Source organism: Acromyrmex echinatior, chromosome 8, assembly GCF_024713525.1.
Source record: "Acromyrmex echinatior isolate Ae372 chromosome 8, ASM2471352v2, whole genome shotgun sequence".
Classification (NCBI taxonomy): domain Eukaryota; kingdom Metazoa; phylum Arthropoda; class Insecta; order Hymenoptera; family Formicidae; genus Acromyrmex; species Acromyrmex echinatior.
In genome coordinates, this window is record NC_141859.1 from 13,988,045 (window position 1) to 14,008,542 (window position 20,498).

General features: G+C 33.1%; 1 protein-coding gene across 1 annotated transcript; it reads right to left on the reverse strand.

Moving 5' to 3' along the window:
* Nucleotides 1-1,021: 1,021 nt before the first annotated feature.
* On the reverse strand, nt 1,022-3,178 carry Snap29 (Synaptosomal-associated protein 29kDa). The gene is made up of 2 exons (XM_011053673.2): nt 2,524-3,178; nt 1,022-2,221 (listed from the first exon to the last, which is right to left on the reverse strand). The coding sequence occupies exons 1-2, from the start codon at nt 2,785-2,787 to the stop codon at nt 1,697-1,699; spliced, it is 789 nt and encodes a 262-aa protein (XP_011051975.1). The 5' UTR covers nt 2,788-3,178; the 3' UTR covers nt 1,022-1,696.
* Nucleotides 3,179-20,498: the final 17,320 nt, after the last annotated feature.

Consider the following 20,498-nt stretch of genomic DNA (forward strand, 5'->3'; position numbering starts at 1 on the left):
TAATTAAATGAATTATCAAAAAATTAATTAAATGGATTATCAAAAAATTAGTCGTTTACGAGTTATTTAATATTTTATATGAATATATGTCAAAATAAAGTATAAAATATCTCGTAAACCATTGGTCTTTTGATATCACTACTTTAATACCACTCTACCATATACACGTATACAGTGTTCGGAAATTCAACAGACAATGTTCGTGGGCAGGTAGAGCGAATTAAACTAAGTCGAAAAGTCCTGTATTATTTTGCAATTTTCGTAATAGTTAACGAGATATTATAATAATTTCTAAAAATCGCTGAATATTCAATAATTTTTTACAATACTATCAATTTTGCAAAAAAAAACAGCAAGACAAAAATTATTTATTTTCTTCTCGTAGAGCTCTAAGAATTTTTTCAGAATTTTTTATATACTTTTTAGCACTGCATTTTCTGATTGGCAATTATTTTTATCAATATAAAAAAATGCGGTATTAAAAAATTTTGAAAAAAATCTCAGAACTCTATGAAAAGAAAATAAACAATTCTTGTCTCTATTTTTCTGTAAAGTTGATAGTATTTGAGAAAAAAAATTATTAAAAACCAATATTCGGCGATTTTTATTAATTAATAACTTGTTAACTATTGCAAAAATTGTAAAATGATACAAAGCTTTTAGACTCAATTTAGTCTGCTTTATTAGCACATGAAATATTTGACAATCATTCTGGGATTCCTTTGTGCATGGATGTAATGTATAGTATATATTTTTTGTATAAATGTATTTATATCATTTTAATTATCTATAATTTTATATTCTATATCTATATAAAAAACTAAAGGAAAGAATATTATAAAATTGATAAATTATAATTATATAGTTATTATCTATCGACTATTATACATATTGCATTATTATTGCTCTTCATATAAATCAATTAAACTATATTTTATATATATAATGCACATATATAAATTCAAAATTGCATAAACAAAAAGATTTAGAAGTGTAAGAAATGAATTAGTAGAGATTCACATCAGTTCAAGCATTCTGAAAGTGTCCTTATAATTAAAATTCATATTGAATTATCCATAAATGTTATTCAACCTATTTATACATATAATAAATACATTTACATAAAACTAATGAAAATAAATTATAATTTTCTCATCATTACATAAATATGTCCACGTATACTTTTTATTTCTTTAGTAAATCACGAATTTTTAATAAATCAAGATCTATTTAGGACAATTATTTATACAGAAATTATATATACAGAAATACATATATGTGTGTGTACATTTATCACAGTTCTCATTTTAAAAGATTACAAAAGATCTTAAGAAATAATGAAAACATCTTTATTTAACATTCGCACGTAAAGATATCGTTTAGTTTTATAGTACAGACAATTGCAAAAGAAAGAGCTTTTCCTTATTAAAGATCATAATCTCTAGTAACAAACATGTTTTATAGATTTCATTGTAATTATTATGTAAAAATTGCATAATCTTGCTTTGTGAAAAACCCTATAAAACACGTCACACAATATAATTGCACGATTGACATATACTGATTCAACAATACAAATTAATGTGAAAAATTTGTTCTGTTGCTTAACATGTACTATATATCTATACTTCATAGAAGTATAGTTAGTATATATTATTACAAACAAAAAGTTTTTGATATATGACGGATGTCAAACTTATTTCTTCAATAAATGTAACATATCTTTATTTTGTTGCTGCAACATTATATCAGTTTTCTCAGTTTTATCAGTTATATTATCGATCAGATCATTCTGTGAATCTATTTCTTCGGATAAACCGATTGCAAGATGTTTCAGTCTTGCCAATGATCCACTCATCTCACTTAGATTCTGTTCAAGAACTTTAGTTATTCTATCGCTGGTAGGTTTAACATCTTCCAGATTATGGTCATCATAACTTCCTCTTATCATTGTTGATGAATATGAATTATTTATGTTACTTTGTACTTGTTCTAATGTATTAGACAATGCAGGAGATGTCATAGATCCAGAACTGGAAGATTCTGACAACTTTGTGGATGGTATCGGAGCTTCTAAAGATTTGCCACTAAGATAATTTTTCAGACTACCAAATACACTCTTTATGCCCTGTATGTGTTTTTGGCTAAATCTTAATGTACTGTTAATATCATCTAATCTTTTTTCTGTCCTCTGCAGCTGTTCTTTTTGTCTGATTAATTCCTGGAAATATAAATTTAAATAATAGTTTATACATATTTATAATACAGGGTCCATTTTCACAATATATGATTACCTAAAGATTAAAGGTTGTTAACTGATTTATCAATGAAATTCATTCATGAATTTCTTGGTTACTTTTAGTCTTTAGATAACCATATATGTGAAATCGGGCCTAGTGTCATAGAAAAACCAAAATTAATTAATTTATTTTATATGTTAAGCAAACATAAATTTTCTGTCAGTTGTCATACTATCAGCATACTAGTGACAATAGCAAATTGATGGTGCATCATTACAATTACCTCGGCTGTAGCTACACCAATTTGCTCGGAGTCTCTTAGAAGCGAAACAGATCTTTCTGAAGACTGTACCGTGCGTTCCTCGATTTCCTTCTTACGTTGCAACAATTGTTGACGTGTTTGCGTAAAATCATTATCAAAGTTCTGATAACGCCCCGCGGGTTCACTTCTAACTGGAGCGTTCCTTAGAAACGTCTCATCGTCCACGTCATCCTCTAATGAGAAAAACGGATTTTTTGGATCGCTCAGATAATTATGACCCGCCATTTATCCGACAATTTTTCGCAACGTGCGAAATTAGCGCGAGATACACTTGACGATACTCGTTGACTGCAATACTTGGATCGAACTGTTGATATTTAGTTGGACGTTTAATTAAAATGACTGCTACAGCCCATGATGAATCAGAAGGGCCTGGTTTCACATCGTGCACTTGATACTCGTACTAACTAGTAACTTTTTATTATTTTAATTTCAGTAATTATTTTTAAAGAATGATGTACTAAATTGGTACAATGTACATCATAATGATTATTTAAACATATATATTATGTATATGTTTCAACAAATCGCCGAAATTAAAATCATTCAATAGAAAGTTACTAGTTAATAATGTTAGTATTCATATCAAGTGCATGATGCAAACTAAGCCATCGTGAATATTCTGGAGTGCGTTCTAAAACTTAACTATAATAACCAAAACTCTATTGCCCGTATTCATATGCTGGATTCACATTGGATCTGACGTGCATCATACGACGTTCTGTAACCAATCAGAAAACAGGATTTTGCTTCATATCATCGATACGAAATACAATAAAATTCTGCTTTCTGATTGATTGTAGAACATCGTACGACGCACGTCGGATTCAATGTGAATCCAGCAATAGAGTGAGGTCCACTTGACGCTACAAATGCTTCAAAGCGTTTGATTGACCAATCGGAAGAAAAAATTTTACTAATTGACTAATCAAAATATGCTTCGATGCATTTGTAGCATCAAATGGACCGTAGCCATAGTCAAGAGATCGATTCTGTATCTTAAAATGAGATGAAAATTATATTGGGCCATCTAAAAAGTATCCGCGGTACTTTGTCACTAGATATATGACCATCAACACACATCTAGTGACAAAAAACCGCGGATACTTTTTAGATGACCCAATAAAAATAAGCGAATTTACCAGAATATTGATTATTTCATTGGTCAATACCTAGTAAATTTGCTTGCTTTTGTAATTTTCACCTTGTTTGAAGATACAGAATTAATCCCCTGGTCTTAGGCCCGTTCTACAATCAGTCGTATGCCAGAGTCGGGCGTCATACGCATGCGCACTAGATTGTCGGACGTTGAATGAAGTTGTCGCAAGTCGGCTGTTGTTGTCGGAATAGAAGATGATCAATTTCCACCTTTTCCGGCTATGACTAGATGAAATATAACCTTCGGACACATTTGTGTATGGATAAACAGATATTTTTATACGGATATATGGATATACTTATATTATGAAATCACTGAATGTAGATGAAATAATTATTGATTATGTTCGCGAAAATCATTGCTTATATGATAAACGCGATGTGGATTTTAAAAATGTTAGCCAAAAATAGAGATCTGGCAACAAATATCCACAAATTTGAAAAACTGTTATGATATAAATATGTCAGGTAATTTTTTGTTTGTTAAATTATTATTATTTAATATAAAAATATTTTGTAATTTAATTCTTTTGTATCAAACTTAAGAAATGCCTATAAGAGCTGACACTAGATGAATTCGTGTATATAAATTTATTCAATAATAACTTGAATAATATATAATATGTTTCGATCATCGTTTTGATCCTTTTCAATATTATAAAACTAATTAAATCAATACATAGTAGTCGTCAAGCAAGTAGAATCGCATTATTCTACAATATGTTGTCCATATATGGTTGTATAAAATTTATTACAAGTCCGAGTACCAGTATACATTTAATTTCCAGATTAAACACTTGTATCGCTTGTAACACGATAAGCACTTGTAACGCTGGGTTTAGTAATATTGACAGATTGCTCATTTGATGTCATTAAAATGTCAGCAAATGATATCCATTCTTTACATTTGTTCCGACCTTCCGACTTCGATCAACGACTCAATTGTAGAATAGTAAGTCGTATTCATGTGCGATATATAACATATGACAAACGACTAGCGACAGCCAACATCGACATATGACTGATGCATAGAACGGGCCTTATATTTAAGATAGAGAATAAGATCGGTATTCAGTCCGTTTTTATATTCAAGATTGTCTTAAGTATTAAAGTCACTAGATTAATAAAGTACCGCAATGAGAAAATTCATTGAATTAGCATTTGGAGCCAAAATGATGTCAAAGTACTATCCTAATTTGATTCTGCTGAAAGATCGGAAAACATACAGAGATCTAGAAGAAGAAGAACCTGATTCTGTTATTATCGAAAATGCCCAATTGCTGTGTTAAAAATTGCAAAAATCGTAGCAAAAGAGGCTGTAGTTTTGAATAATCACGCGTTATGGAGCCAAAATGGCAGTAGTTCGCGGTACTTTGTTAATCTAGTGATTTTATTAAGTACGGTCTTAAGATGTTCTCTCTAGCTCTACAGTCGAAAAATAAAACAATACTTGAGTAAAATCTCAAGTTAAAAATTATCGAAGACGATCTTATTTCAAAATGTCTTGAACAGTCTTGATATAATTCATAAACACATCTTGTTCAAAATAAGCATAGACTATCTTTTTAGTTACGAATTCGTAAGTCATTATAAAGGCTTAAACACAATCAATGTTGTTCCATCGGATCACTGAAAAATTTTCTGCGCATGTGCAAAAATCCTTCATCGCCACAGAAAAACCTTCAACCAGCGTCGATCGCATCGAACTACCAAAAAAAAAATTTGTGTCCTTGAAGGGAAGATTTATGACGTAGCAATGAAACAATATCGAGAAATATATACATGTGTACATACATACATAAATACATACATATATTCTTTATTCTACTGATATCGCAAATATTAGGTCATCTAAAAAGTATCTTCGGTACTTTGTCACTAGATGGTGTTGATGGTCAACACATCTAGTGACAAAACCGCGGATACTTTTTAGATGACCCAATACATAGACAACACAAACATATTATATAATATTACGCATTTCTCTTTAAAACACTGTTTTCTGAGATTTTATGCCACGCGAGTATTCTTATAGTTATGTAGATTTATATATTCCTCGCTAACTTTAAAATCTTTGCAGCAAATCGTGTTATTATGGAAAGAAGATTTTGTAACCATAATATTTACTATTTATTGTATCATTAGCGATAAGATTTCGCTTTTTGGTTATAAAATCTACCATTCATGAGAACATTCGTTCTGCATCAGCATTTGCATGTGGAATACTTAAAACTATTTAGCTAACATTTCAACATTTTCGAAGATAAATTTACCTTCATAATTTTACACCTGAGATATTGTATGCCACATCTCATCTAATGGCATTTTAAAAAGAATACGATTCTGTTAAAAAAAATGGCTAAATATCTCCACTCTTCTTCGATTAAACTCGGCTTTATTAATTCTGAAAATACTTCTATTACATTTGTCATAAGAGGTATTTGCCGATCCTCAATAAATAGTGCAATTGAGAGCTTCAAAAATTCAAACTCGGCAAAGAGTGGATCACTATGAGAAAGTCGCTTTTTTAATTCCAACATAGCTATTATATAAAAATGCAGGATATTATTAAAACTCTGTGATCTGATACTTTTTCTGAAATAATTTAATTTGTTCTTGACATTCACGCCCTATAAAAATCTTATCATTTGGCAAATAATTACGTGGATCAATTTCTTTGATAGGTTAAGAAGATCTGGCTTTATGAAGTTTTGACACATATTTTTTTTAATAATTTTATTACTTTCTTCTTGTAAAACGGAAATTAGTACTTTTGGTGATTGAAGCAATGCATTAAACGTGTTAAAAATATTTAAGACGTATTTTAGAAAATACTAGTATGTCTTTATTATAGGACACTTCAACTTTTTTAGTATATCTTTAACGGAGGCTAAGTCGTCTGTATGTACTGCGTTAATAAAATACAAATTCAGAGAGTTTTAATGCTCCAAAACTCTTACTACGCAATGTTGAAGTGGAAGCCATCTTGTTGTAGCAGCTTTTAATAACTTACTTTTTTCTTCTTTACAAAATAGCTGAAATTCTTCTAAAAATGCAGACCTTTTTGGACTACTTGTATGTAACATATATAACTATGCAATAAATGCTCCACTTCTTTTGAAAGAGCTTTACTTGCTTCTCCAAAAGCTATGTCCAGAATGACAATTACAACGCATTAAAATTAGTTTAGGATTTACGAGTTTTAATCGCGCCAATAAAAAATTGTTTGACCCTACCATGACACTTCCATTGTCCGTGTCAAAATCAATAATTAACTTCATTGATAATCCTTTAGTTATTGATCTTTCAGTTATTGATTTGTGCATATAATTGTATAAAGTTCTGCTGTGCAATTTTTAGCATCGAGTAAAATAAATTCTAAGAGTTCAACGCAAACTTTTCCACTATTAGGGCAAACGTATCTAATTAACAGACACATATATTTATTATTTTGAATTGAAGTGCTGTCATCTACTAAAATAGAACATGGTGTAACTTTTATAATATTGAAACAATTTTTTCAGTTTCTATTGTGAAAATAATGTTTTTCATTATGTTGGTACACTTTTTTCTACATAAAGTGATTTTATTCAAAACATCCCTGTGCTGCCTACAAACTGGCAAAATATGATCAATTAACTAAAATGCAAGCGGATATAGAGCAAAATTGAAGAAATATGGATTTCTGCTTCCTTAATTTTCTTAGATTCAATGGAAGCCATGAAACTATTTGCAGCATGAGTGTCAAATAATTTTTTAATCAAAGAAGTTACTTTCATGCACATAACAGATTTCTTGTGTTTTTAGTGCTCATATGACATTGTAAGTTATGTTTTTCGCTAGAGAGAGTGATGTAATGACATGCTGAACATCTTGCGTTGCTGTTTTTACCGTTGATTTCTTGAAGCCAACATTTTCAAGATCTTTCTCTTTCTTATTCATTGTGATTTCATATAATGTAACCAAGATAATGGCCTATCAATGCATGAAGTAAACAACTATTTTCATGACAATTCTGTGCACTGATTAATCAGTCGACTTTGAAGACTGAAAATTAAATATATATCTAACATGTTTAAACCGTACTGTTTACGGATATTTAACCTTCTGACCTACCTAGATGATGTTACATTGATAGATACAGATCAAATCAGTTAGAAATTAGCTATGTGTAATATGTATCGAAATATATGTAATATATATATATATATATATATATATATATATATATATATAAAACTCTATTTTGCGAGAGAAAATTAGCAAATCGAAACGAAAATTCATTCATTTCGTGTTCATACAGTCTCAATAAACGGTCTCAATAATTCGCGCGATTGGCGCGAATAGAGAGCCTACAATCAGAGTGACGCCATACGAGTATCACTTGTGATTGGTCCGCCATGTTTTAGCCATTCCCTCCAGTTTTTTAAACGCATTATTTTCTAAATTTTGAATTCATGCTAAAAAATGCTCAAAAATTGTGACAAATTAAAAAATGATAATAAATAAATATTGTATATAAAATAATAAAACTTTTACATATATTATTTATTATAAAATTTCATTTATTTTGTACTATTGCAATATTGTAATATTGCATTTTGTAATATTGCACATTACTTTATACAAAACGTTATTTATTGCACATTATTTGCGCTATTCAATGCGCTAGTTTATTATCCATTTTCTATTCCCACATTTTAGGAGCAAAATGCATCTGTAATAATATAAAAGAAATCAAAAATTCAGAAAAATATTATATATGTATATACCATTTCATAAAATATTATATATTAAATATCGTAATTATCATATTATTTGATTTAGACTCACAATGCAATTATATATAATTGAAAAGATTATAACAAAAAGAGAAAAAATTAAATTCGTAACCAATGTGATGACTATACATATACTTAGTGCCAAGACACTACTGTTTCTTCAGATATTATAATTAATCTGTGTATATTTTATGTTATTATACATTTTTATTTTAATATTTTAAATATATTATTTATAAAGAATAAATTACTTTACCTCACATACAGATGAATTTTTTGACGGTGTCCAATTTTTATATTTGCCATTTATACTCTTTAATCAATTCATTCGGCGTTCTGTGGCTTTCGGAATTATTTTCATAACATATCCTTTTTTTAATAAATTGTTACAAAACGTATTGTACATCCAAACCATATTTGTAAAATAATTTCGATAATTTTATTTTTATTAATGTACCTTTACGTATATTATCTATGTCGTTCAATGCTGTTGCACCTAACCCTAAAACTGACAGTCTGTTGGATAGACTGAGACCGTATATCTCTTTCTCTCTCGCAGAATTTCGCTAAAATATGACGTCATTTCTCGTATGGCGCCACTCTAAATTCGATTATATCCCAGAGCTTTGATTGGACAGCTCGTTATTCCGTGTTTCCTGTGCCTATTGCCTGTGTCTATTGTGTTCAGTGTTGTTCCATTCGAAGATTTTTCTTTATTTTGAAGGTTTTTTGACCTATCGGAAGGTTGAAGGAAGGTTTTCGAATAGTTTTTTATTAGTACGAAATACGAATCACTATTCGGCGAAAAGAAATTATTTGCGTTTCAAAACTTTTCTTGAATAACTAAAATTTATTTTACGTTACGTGACGTAAGCTATAGAATTTTGGTTAACGTTGATATGTATTTTGGAACGCACCCTTGCGCAATTGGCAATATTGGGATTACTAGCTCCCTCTGCAGTTGCACGAGTCTTATGTCCACCATGTGGGCGTGTTCAAGTCGACAAAACGGCATGCTTGCCGAACGAATGAGCATGATGGTTCTTATCTGTAGATCCAACCAATTATGTTTAATTGTTCGGCGAGCGGACCTAGCCTCTTTGCGAACTTGAATTCTATGTCTGTGAGCTATGGACTCTATACTCTATAGCCCTGTGTGACTGCAGTCTACAAGCAAGAGAAGGGGGCTTCCCATCCTGTTTGCGCCTAGAGAGCCTATAATCAGAGTGGCGCCATACGAGAGATGACGTCATATTTTAGCGAAATTCTGCGAGAGAGAAAGAGATATACGGTCTCAGTCTATCCAACAGACTGTCAGTTTTAGGATTAGGTGCAACAGCATTAAACGACATAGATACGTAAAGGTACATTGATAAAAATAAAATTATCGAAATTATTTTAGAAATATGGTTTGGATGTATAATACCGTTTTGTAACAATTTATTAAAAAAAGGATATGTTATGAAAATAATTCCGAATGCCGAATGAATTGATTAAAGAGTATAAATGGCAAATATAAAAATTGGACACCGTCAAAAAATTCATCTGTATATGAGGTAAAATAATTTATTCTTTATAAATAATTTATTTAAAATATTAAAATAAAAATGTAATATAAAATATACCTAGATTAATTATAATATCTGAAGAAACAGTAGTGTCTTGGCACTAAGTATATGTATAGTCATCACATTAGTTACGAATTTAATTCTTTCTCTTTTTGTCGTAATCTTTTCAATTATATATCATTGCATTGTCTAAATCAAATATATGATAATTACGATATTTAATATATAATATTTTATGAAATATATGTATATACATATGTATATACATATATAATATTTTTCTGAATTTTTGATTTCTTTTATATTATTACAGATGCATTTTGCTCCTAAAATGTGAGAATAGAAAATGAATAATAAACTAGCGCATTGAATAGCGCAAATAATGTACAATAAATAACGTTTTGTATAAAGTAATGTGCAATATTACAAAATGCAATATTACAATACTGCAGTAGTACAAAATAAATGAAATTTTATAATAAATAATATATGTAAAAGTTTTATTATTTTATATACAATATTTATTTATTATCATTTTTTAATTTGTCACAATTTTTGAGCATTTTTTAGCATGAATTCAAAATTTAGAAAATAATGCGTTTAAAAAACTGGAGGGAATGGCTAAAACATGGCGGACCAATCACAAATGATACCCATATGGCGTCACTCTGATTGTAGGCTCTCTACTGCACATTGGATACGATGTGATACGATAGCCAATAAGTTTACAACTCCTAATGTGTTCATTGATTACCGCGTCTCATTTTGCCGTGCGGCAAACGTTTCCGCGTCCAGTGTGCAGAAGCCATCAGTCCAACTTTTGTCGCGCGATAGAAGTAGTATTACATCATTTCTAAAAGTTTTGCAAGATGAGGCCGACTTAAAAATAGAATTATTGGTTAGTGCGGACAATTTCCGCTGCGCAACAAGCTTTGCGGCATTCTATGTGCAGGAGCTATTAAGCAAAAATGATAAATGTTAAGAAAACTTCGTTCACTTCAAATTTTAATAAAAAATAATCTAAATCAATGCGTTTTCGCGTAAAAATAAATATTTGATAATAAAAAAATGTCACTCTATCCCGCGAATCGAGATATTAAACATTAAAGTTGATGATTATTGAGGTTAGGAAATCTGTTATACTTAAATGTATCAATATGGTCATGCGTTGATCACGTATACAAATTCTTATAGGCAGACAAGATATTTCTCTACTGCAGACTCTTATTTGATTGTATTGGAAAATGATATATTCAATAAAACAATTAAATAAAAATCTTTAGCTCGCTGTCTAAAATTCATACGGGAAATGTTTTGAAATCGAGATTTAACCGATCATAAATGAATATGATTTTTGCAAATTTTGTTTATATAAATGCAACATCAGAAGATTTTTTTGTATGACATTTTATGTTTCACATTAAAACAAATATATACAAAAAGTCGGAAACGCAAGATTCACAATAGATTTACTTATATATAAATCCTTAAATAATATTAAAAAAATTAATATTATTAATTTTAACAAATTTAATAATACATTATGAAACATTTGTAACTTTTTCCAAAATGTATGGGAATTTGGACAATGGCGGAGTCGCGTTTATAGTTGCAGTCTATATATATAATATTATAAAGAATGCTGGATTTAAACTTTAATCCACATAAAAAAAATTTAAAAAGTATTAATTTTAAATAATTTAAACTTCTCTGCTTTAAAATAAATCTGCTTTAAAAATACAAATTCGCTGCTTTAAAAATATAAATTATAATATTTTCTTATATTATTTTTAAGGCACTGAATTTGTATTTTAGATCAGAAAATTTGTTTTTAAGTAGTAAGTTTGTTTTTAAAACAGTGAATTTAATATTGCGTAGTAAATGAACTTAGTGTTGCGTGGCTCTGACAGATTTTTCAATACTGATCAAGCTTTAATGTTTAATATCTCGGTTTGCAGGACAGAGTGACGCTTATTTCTGCCAAATTCTTCTTTCCTTGTATGCATAAACGCGACGAATTAATCTAATTTTATTGATTTTTGCGTAAGCTGTACCGGGTGTCTCAGAGCACCCGTACCACCCTTTTAAAAGGTAGGGATGTGTTTGTACAAAAAAATTCAGACAAAATTTGCAGGATTTCGGGAGATCTATCTGATGGTGACCTTGAATTTGACCTTGAGGTCGACCTTGGGCATAACTCAAGGTCAAAGTACCGTTTTACAAATGTAAACCCTTATTCATGACATCACAAATGAAAATAGCGGAAAATTTTACGTCCGAATACTTTATCAAGCCTAGGTCAAAATTACCCTTAGAGGTCATGTGGAGGTCAAGTTACTTTTACAGCACCCGTACCAACCTTCTAAAAGATATGCATGTGTTTGTACAAAAAATAGTTCAAACAATACTAGGTATTTACATAGCTATAATGCATCCATCTGCTGGTGAATTTGAATTCTACCTTTAGATTCATTTGTAGTCGTGTACATCGATTTTTAAAGATTCCTAATTATCAAGATTTTGAACAGTCGATGCCGCCTGTGTCAGCGTTACCCAAGATGTACCACGTGGAGGTCACAAGGTCGGACTTACACCTCGTCGGGGTGCTTTTTTAAGATGGTTCCCCTTGCCGTCACCTTTGTTCGTACGCATATGTTCAGTCTAGATTTTCGAAATGTCCTCCACGTGCATGTATGCAGGCTGTTATTCTTCGTTGAAAATCATCCGTCACCCGACGAATTTCGACAGGATCTAGAGACTGAATGGCTTCTCGAATTCTGTTCTTCATGTCTTCTGAAGTCGTAGGTCGTTCGCGGTATACGAGGTCTTTTATTCTTCCCCACAAATAAAAATCCAAAATTGTAAGATCCGGTGATCGTGGTGGCCAGTTATGGACCATATTTACCTATCCATTGGCCGCGAAATATGCGGTTCAGTTGTTGACGAGCAATGACAGACGTGTGGGCTGGACATCAAAAAGCATGGCAAAAAGCACCCCGACGAGGTGTAAGTCCGACCTTGTGACCTCCACGTGGTACATCTTGGGTAACGCTGACATAGGCGGCATCGACTGTTCAAAATCTTGATAATTAGGAATCTTTAAAAATCGATGTACACGACTACAAATGAATCTAAAGGTAGAATTCAAATTCACCAGCAGATGGATGCATCATAGCTATGTAAATACCTAGTATTGTTTGTACTATTTTTTGTACAAACACATCCATATCTTTTAGAAGGTTGGTACGGGTGCTCTAAAAGTAACTTGACCTCCACATGACCTCTAAGGGTAATTTTGACCTAGGCTTGATAACGTATTCGGACGTAAAATTTTCCGCTATTTTCATTTGTGATGTCATGAATAAGGGTTTACATTTGTAAAACGGTACTTTGACCTTGAGTTATGCCCAAGGTCGACCTCAAGGTCAAATTCAAGGTCACCATCAGATAGATCTCCCGAAATCCTGCAAATTTTGTCTGAATTTTTTTGTACAAACACATCCCTACCTTTTAAAAGGGTGGTACGGGTGCTCTGAGACACCCGGTATAATTACCAAATTTGAACTGTATAATAAATTTTATGCAAAAAGTGAATTTATGTTCTTAAAGCAACGAACCATTGCTGTGACAGATTTCCTAATATGAATAGTCGTCAACTTTAATAATATTGGGTCATCTAAAAAGTATTCGCGGTTTTTTGTCACTGTGTTGATGGTCACATATCTAGTGACAAAGTACCGCGGATACTTTTTAGATGACCCAATATACAATATTTCGGTTTGCGGAGCAGCGCGACACTTTTTTCTTGTCAAATTTTTATTTTTACGTGAAAACGCATTGATTCAGTATATTTTTACCAAATTTTAGGTGAACAGGATCTTTTTAACATTAATAACCACCTCCAGAAAAAATAAAGACAAGGAGGACAAGACAGTTCTGTAAAATCCGGCAGTTCTGTAAAAATTAGTCCCCTTTTAGAATAGCATTTCACAAAAAATTCAACGATTTTTTGCTGAAAAATTCATTTTCAATAAAATTTAAATAAAATTTCAGAAATATTTAAAAAAAATGCCCGAAAAATTTCTACAGAAATTCAAAATAATTTCAATTCAATTTCAGCGATTTTTCAGTGTGTCAGCTGAAAAATTCAGTGAAATTTCAATAAATTTTCAATCAATAATTTCGCTGAAATGTTCCAAACATGGAATAAATTCAACAAAATTTTTTCACTAACGCACTTCAAGTCGAAATCACAATCTAATTATACAAAAGATAATATAATAACACATTTTATAAAACTTTTCAAATGCAATGTTTCTATTGGAAAATCCAATGGAAATATTATGGAAACATTATCGAATCAAATAAATTCAACCTTAAGAACATTTTCGTCAAGACAACTTTAAATGAAAAGAATTCTTGAAAAAACTTCCTCTCGGAAATCGTCTTATTTCGTGACGAATTGTTGATCTCAAAACGATCTTGATGAATAATGGCCGCAGCACAAATTCTTGCATAAAGCATGATGCATAGTGCATAAGGGAATCAATCGAAATTCTTCTTTTCTATGGAATGAGAGGAAAGGAAAGATTCTGATTAGTTGATTCGCTTATGCACTATGCGTTATGCAAAATTCTGTGTTGCGGCCTTAAGACAGTCGTGATCAAAATTACCTTAAGCTAGTCACACACACTTTCTGTAACAGTAACAGTAAGATTTTCAACCAATCGCGTTGCTCGATTGTTACAGTTACGGACGACCGAATCGAGTAATGCGATTGGTCAAAAACCTACTTTATGTTTGTAGTTATTATTACGGAAAGTGTATGTGATTAGCTTTAATGTGATTAGCTTGAGCTTTGACTACAAATGTGGACTATGAATACGTCTTACATGGACGAAGCCGTCAAAAAGCGTGGTCAAAAGTGATCATCTGAATTAGTTCGCTCGAGATGTCGCTTTCGTTCCATGACATCGTTTTCGCAGTTTGCATGTAGATCATATCAATTTTGCCATGAAGAATGCTCCATTTTAATGACAATTTACGTTTTCCTGTTACTACTATTAGAATATGAGTTCGGCGCGTGTCTTTGATCGGTACGGATGTGTCTGCGTTTAGTGTCGCGTCGTGTGTTGCATCATCCGCTCTTTTCAGAGCGATCTGTGTCTTTTGAGTCATTAATTGACTCGCATTCTCACTTATCTCCTTTCTATTCGCGTCTAACTCTCCTTGCCCATACTTTTAGCGGTATTTTGAGAGACTATGAGTGTGCCTCCCATGGGAGGCGGGTCGGGGGATCCCGGTGGGTCTCCCTCTCCCCCTCCCCTGGTTTCTACGGCGTCATCCTCACTAGTGTTTCGGTTGAACATTTTGAATTCGCTAAAGAAATACTTGCTGGGGCAACGAACGACACGTGTGAGCAGATGGACGTTACAATTGACCGCGCTGCCAAAAGAGCCAATGAGAGTTTGGTGCTCGAGCGCGAACACGAATATGCCAAACGCCGTAATGGTCCTGAGCCCGGACAAAGCTACTTCTGTCTCAGTTTCTCTCTGTCCCTCTATCTGACAGTTCGGCACATGCTCAACAAGCTTCTCACAACCTCTCTGACACAAGATATGGTCTGACGGATCGCGCATCTTTTATTGTCCATATGCAGGTGAGCAGCGATTGCATAAGAGAGCGCGTTCGAAGTTTTAATGAAGAGACAAGTCGCTAAAGTTGTGCACTCGGACATAGTATCTATGAAAAAAGTCTTGCGTGGCAAAATTTCGGTTGAAATGCGCACTTATGAAGCAGCCAATAACCTTGTGACTAACCCTGATCTCATCAAGGCAGGATATTCAATCTTTATTCCTACATTTAAGATAATGCGTTCAGGTATAATAAGATTCGTTCCGATTTCTGTAACGGATCAAAAACTTAAATTAAATCTTAAATCTTCTTGTCATGTAACCGAAATTAAAAGACTTAACAGGCGCGTTGTTAAGGAAAGCGGTGTCGAATACATCCCTTCCACTTCAGTTAACCTTAAATTTACTGGGCAGATTCTTCCCAGGTAAGTATTTCTTTTCTATGATTCCCACGAAGTCCTACCTTTTGTCCCTAAAGTTAAAACATGCTTTTCTTGCTTCAGAGTTGGTCACATTCGGAAGTGTTTGTGAATTTTGTAAGAGTCATCCGAGATGCAGGCTATGTGGTAAGGATGTTCACAAAGAAGACGAGACGTGTGAGAGGCAAAACCTCCCCCCCAAATATATCAATTGCTCTGGAGATCATATCACCACGTCGACAAATTGCCCTCTCTTTATTAAACAGAAAAATGTACAGACAATTGCAGCCACCGAAAATATCTCTCTTGCGGATGCTAGGAATAGGTTATCGTCTACGGACTCTCGATTTACTTTTAGATCCAGTACTGACTTAGATAGTACGCGTAGCGTTTACTTTGCAGATGATGATTATCATAATTTCCCTTTACTTCCACCAAAGAACGGTAGCACCCCTCATTCGTTCGCCAGTTATAATAAGTTTTCCCCTCTAGAAAATGCAGACATCTCTAGATTATCGTACGCTAAAGTCTCTGCTAAAAGTTCTATTCCTTGCACTTCATCCGAACATCCTCAGTCCCTACGTCAGAGAGCAGATGTCTCCCGATCACAATCCCCTCTCCCATCTTCGTCGCGAAATAACTATAAACTCGTACAGGATCTCCTCGATATTCAAGTCATTCCCTCTCGTAATACTAATAATACTAATAATAACTCTAAATCATTGGAAGAAGCCAGGAGGGAATATCTGATATCTCCGAATGGCAGATCTCCCAATATATCGAGAGACGGCGTCCTTCTTAATCATGATCGAGCTAATCATCCACGAGATAACTATCATTACGAACATGATGCCCTTCTTGCCGGACACATAGATGTGGCCATGTTCTCTGTGCTCTTTAAGCAATTTTTAAACCATATAAACTCATATATAAAACCGCACCCCCTCTCGCTTCTACCGACAACCGATTGACTATGACGACCCGCGCACTTATTATGATAATTATCAAGCTGACCTTCCCGCTTTTTCTAACGATCGCGCTTACAATTATTATTAATTTTTCTGTTACTTTATTTTAAATCACCTTCTACTTTCATAACCAAATTTCACTTATGTCTCCTAACAAGCCTTCCATAATATGGTGTTTGAGATCGGTAATTCGAAAGGAAAGCAAGAATTCTTTCAGTCGATCGACATTAATTGTCATTGAACGCATGCACAAATTGAGCTCGTGATTTCATCTCAAACATGATTTTAATCCTCGTTAAAATCATCAAATTCGTCGTTCTTTGTTCCTTTTAAAAACAATTCGTTACACGCAAACAAGTTGTCGTTACCGGCAACGGACAATCGAAGGTTCTAGAACAATTCAATTCGCGAGCGCCGCGCTCCGACGAATACGTCACGCGCTGTCACCAATCCCACGCACGGATTTTCTGTCGCGCATGACTGTTACGTTGAACGTCGCTAGAAAAGAATCCAAAGCGCCAATCAATTTTGTACACCTAATGCCACGTAATAATTACGATTGTGGCAAATTTTTATTGGATTTTTCCCAAAAGGGAAAGCTCAGACCGAAAGCAATAAATGCTTCGATTTCGCCGTCCTCCTTCTTACTTCCAAAAAAGTTCTTAGAGTTCTTAGAGTCATAATCTCGCTTCGTAAAATCGCCGTGCTAACCGTTTAGTGAAATCGCTATAAACCGAAACTTTCGAGAAGCTTCGAGGAAAATCGCCGAGATTTTCCATCACCGCGATTCCAAGCTCAATTTGGAAAAGGTGACCGCATTTAATATTCTGTTAATCTGATCTTTAATTAATTATATCTTTTGACTTTGTAACTGAATACATTAAAGAAATTCTTTTGTTAAATTAAATGAAACGGAGTTCTCTTCACTGTCGTGCATCATATCAACCTTGTGCCGTTTTCTCACTCGAATCTGTCCGCGCGGTGCGCTCTCGCACATATGGAATATTCCATAATATGGAATTCCATAATATCCATACAGCAGCAGGATTTATTGCTGTGTGACAATTTTCTCTATCGAAGAAAGATTGACGGTGAAGGAGAAAAACGATAAGATGTCGACGACGTTTGGAAATAATTGTATTGCGTTCATGTTTGATGAAATGCGATATGAACTCAACGATATGTAGATTGATCGCAACAGAAACATTGGAATTACCACGTTGGAAGTACCATCAAAAACTGTCAATGACATATGACAAAGCTTTGATTGTCCTGAACAGGATGGAACTCTAGATCCGACACGGAGGAAGGATACTTTAACTTTTGCGTATCACTCAGCATGTTGTTGGACTTTTGCGAGGATTACAAACGCGTGGTCGTCAACGCTCGCCATGAATTGATTTTGATACGAGCGCCTAACAATTACAATTGCTTGATGGGAAATCTGTGACGGAACCTGAGATTGAATTATTCAAAGTGCAGTGGTGGATGCCTCATGTTGCGTTAAACAACATTAATAAATTATTATGCTGCGAGCATTGGAAAGCGGTCGTTATCTGAGCATGAGTTTTCGCTTGTGGAATCTGTACGAGTATCCTCTATTACAGAATATGACCAAGCATTCATGGGCTATCAAAACGGCGATTCAACTTGAGAAGCCGCGATATATTATCTTTGCTCTGCAGACCGGTCGAAAGAATGTCATGTCACGAGATGTTAGCGTGTTCGACGATTGTAATTTGAGTAACGTGAAAGTATATCTAAATTCAGAATTTTATTTATATTTAATTTATGTAGGATGATTTAAATCTGGATTTTGACCAAGAGATATTCCGTCTTGTTTGATATGTACGCGCGTTTTCGTAAAGCATATTATGGAATTAACTGCTTCGAAACAATGTTTAACGTGCTCTCGTTTATCGAGAAAGAGTTTTTTGCGGTCATTGATTGCTCACGACAAAACGAATCCGTCAAAAGCACCACTGTGGACGTACGCATAGAATTTGACTGCAAGGAGAATGTGCCCACCAATACTATCGCCTATTGTCTCGTCCTACACGATCGAGTAGTGTCCGTTGTCCAATGTCGTAGTGCGCAAGATTATGTAAATTGCAAAATCAGCAAGTATTTAAAACTTTAAAAAGAACAGAAAAATCGAGATGAAACACAGTTTTGAAAAATTGTTCATCATGGTCATACCAACGATCGTGGATCTGCAAGGATTCGTCGTTAACAAGAAATTTATCGTCAAAGAAGTAGCGGTGCTAAAACAGACCATTCTCACACATTACATTTTTACAAATTTCGTGGAAATTTTTGATAAGATCCGATAAATCTTGCGCTTCTTGGTTGAGTGCTTATCATCATGAATTACGATGGGAGGATCCATGGGATGGTCCCGTACAGCAAGGTGAAACGCGATCACAGCAGTTGTATTTGAAGACGATGCTATCGTGTACGTCAAGAGACATGAGAAACGAACGTGGCTGTGGAACTTGTTTCTGGACGATAAGCGAGAACGCATACATCGAGATCTTGCAGTTTACGAAGACATGAAATCTTTAACTAATCTAGGTGATTGTAATACGATGTGGAAAACATGCATAGAATTGTGCTTTGCAAAATGTATTTAAAATATTTAATTGGTATTTGCGATGTCAAGAAGAATTGTAAGATTTTTTAAAATAAAATATATGTTATCTCGCATTAATATGTTTTTATTTGCACTACCCTAACTAGATATTTAAGTAAATATATATATATATATATATAGCTAATAGAGTTAAAAATGGGCCAATAACGTCTGATAGTTGTTTGAAATATCAGTCTGATAGCTGTTTATAGCTGTTATATATCAGTCCGAGTTGTTAAATATTAGTTGTTAAATATTAGTTTGATAGCTGTTAAATATTCGTCCAATAGCTGTTCAATAGATATACGTTTAATTGCGCTTCAATGCGAAGTGCTGCAAGCGACAAAAATGCTGAAATGGAATCTTTCGAGCGCAATGTCTTCTCATATATTTTTGGCTGAGGCATACGCTTTTATTCAAGGCATTGTACTTTTTGCCGCAGATATATTGATTATTTTAATTTAATTTAATTTAATTCAATTTGATTTAGTTTATTGCAAACCTATATGAAAAAACATATTAACAGAGTAATAAACATAAAGTATGATACAAAAGACTATAATTAACATAAATAAAATAGACAATAGTTTGCAAATGGTTAGGCGTCAGCAAAATTGTTGCTACAATGCCTACCAGTAACAAAACCAGAATAAGACAATAATAAGAGGTAAACTAATAGCTGAAAACACACACACACACACACACACACATACACTCACTCACATACACACGCGCATACACCTGCAAACACATCAATTACATCAGTCTCGTTTGAAT

Excerpts from the sequence above, each read along its gene's own strand:
- Snap29 (XM_011053673.2), bottom strand. The coding sequence starts at position 2,787 with ATGGCGGGTCATAATTATCTGAGCGATCCAAAAAATCCGTTTTTCTCA. Across the intron at positions 2,222-2,523 it reads TTGGTGTAGCTACAGCCGAG|GAATTAATCAGACAAAAAGA; the intron begins GTAATTGTAATG and ends TTATATTTCCAG.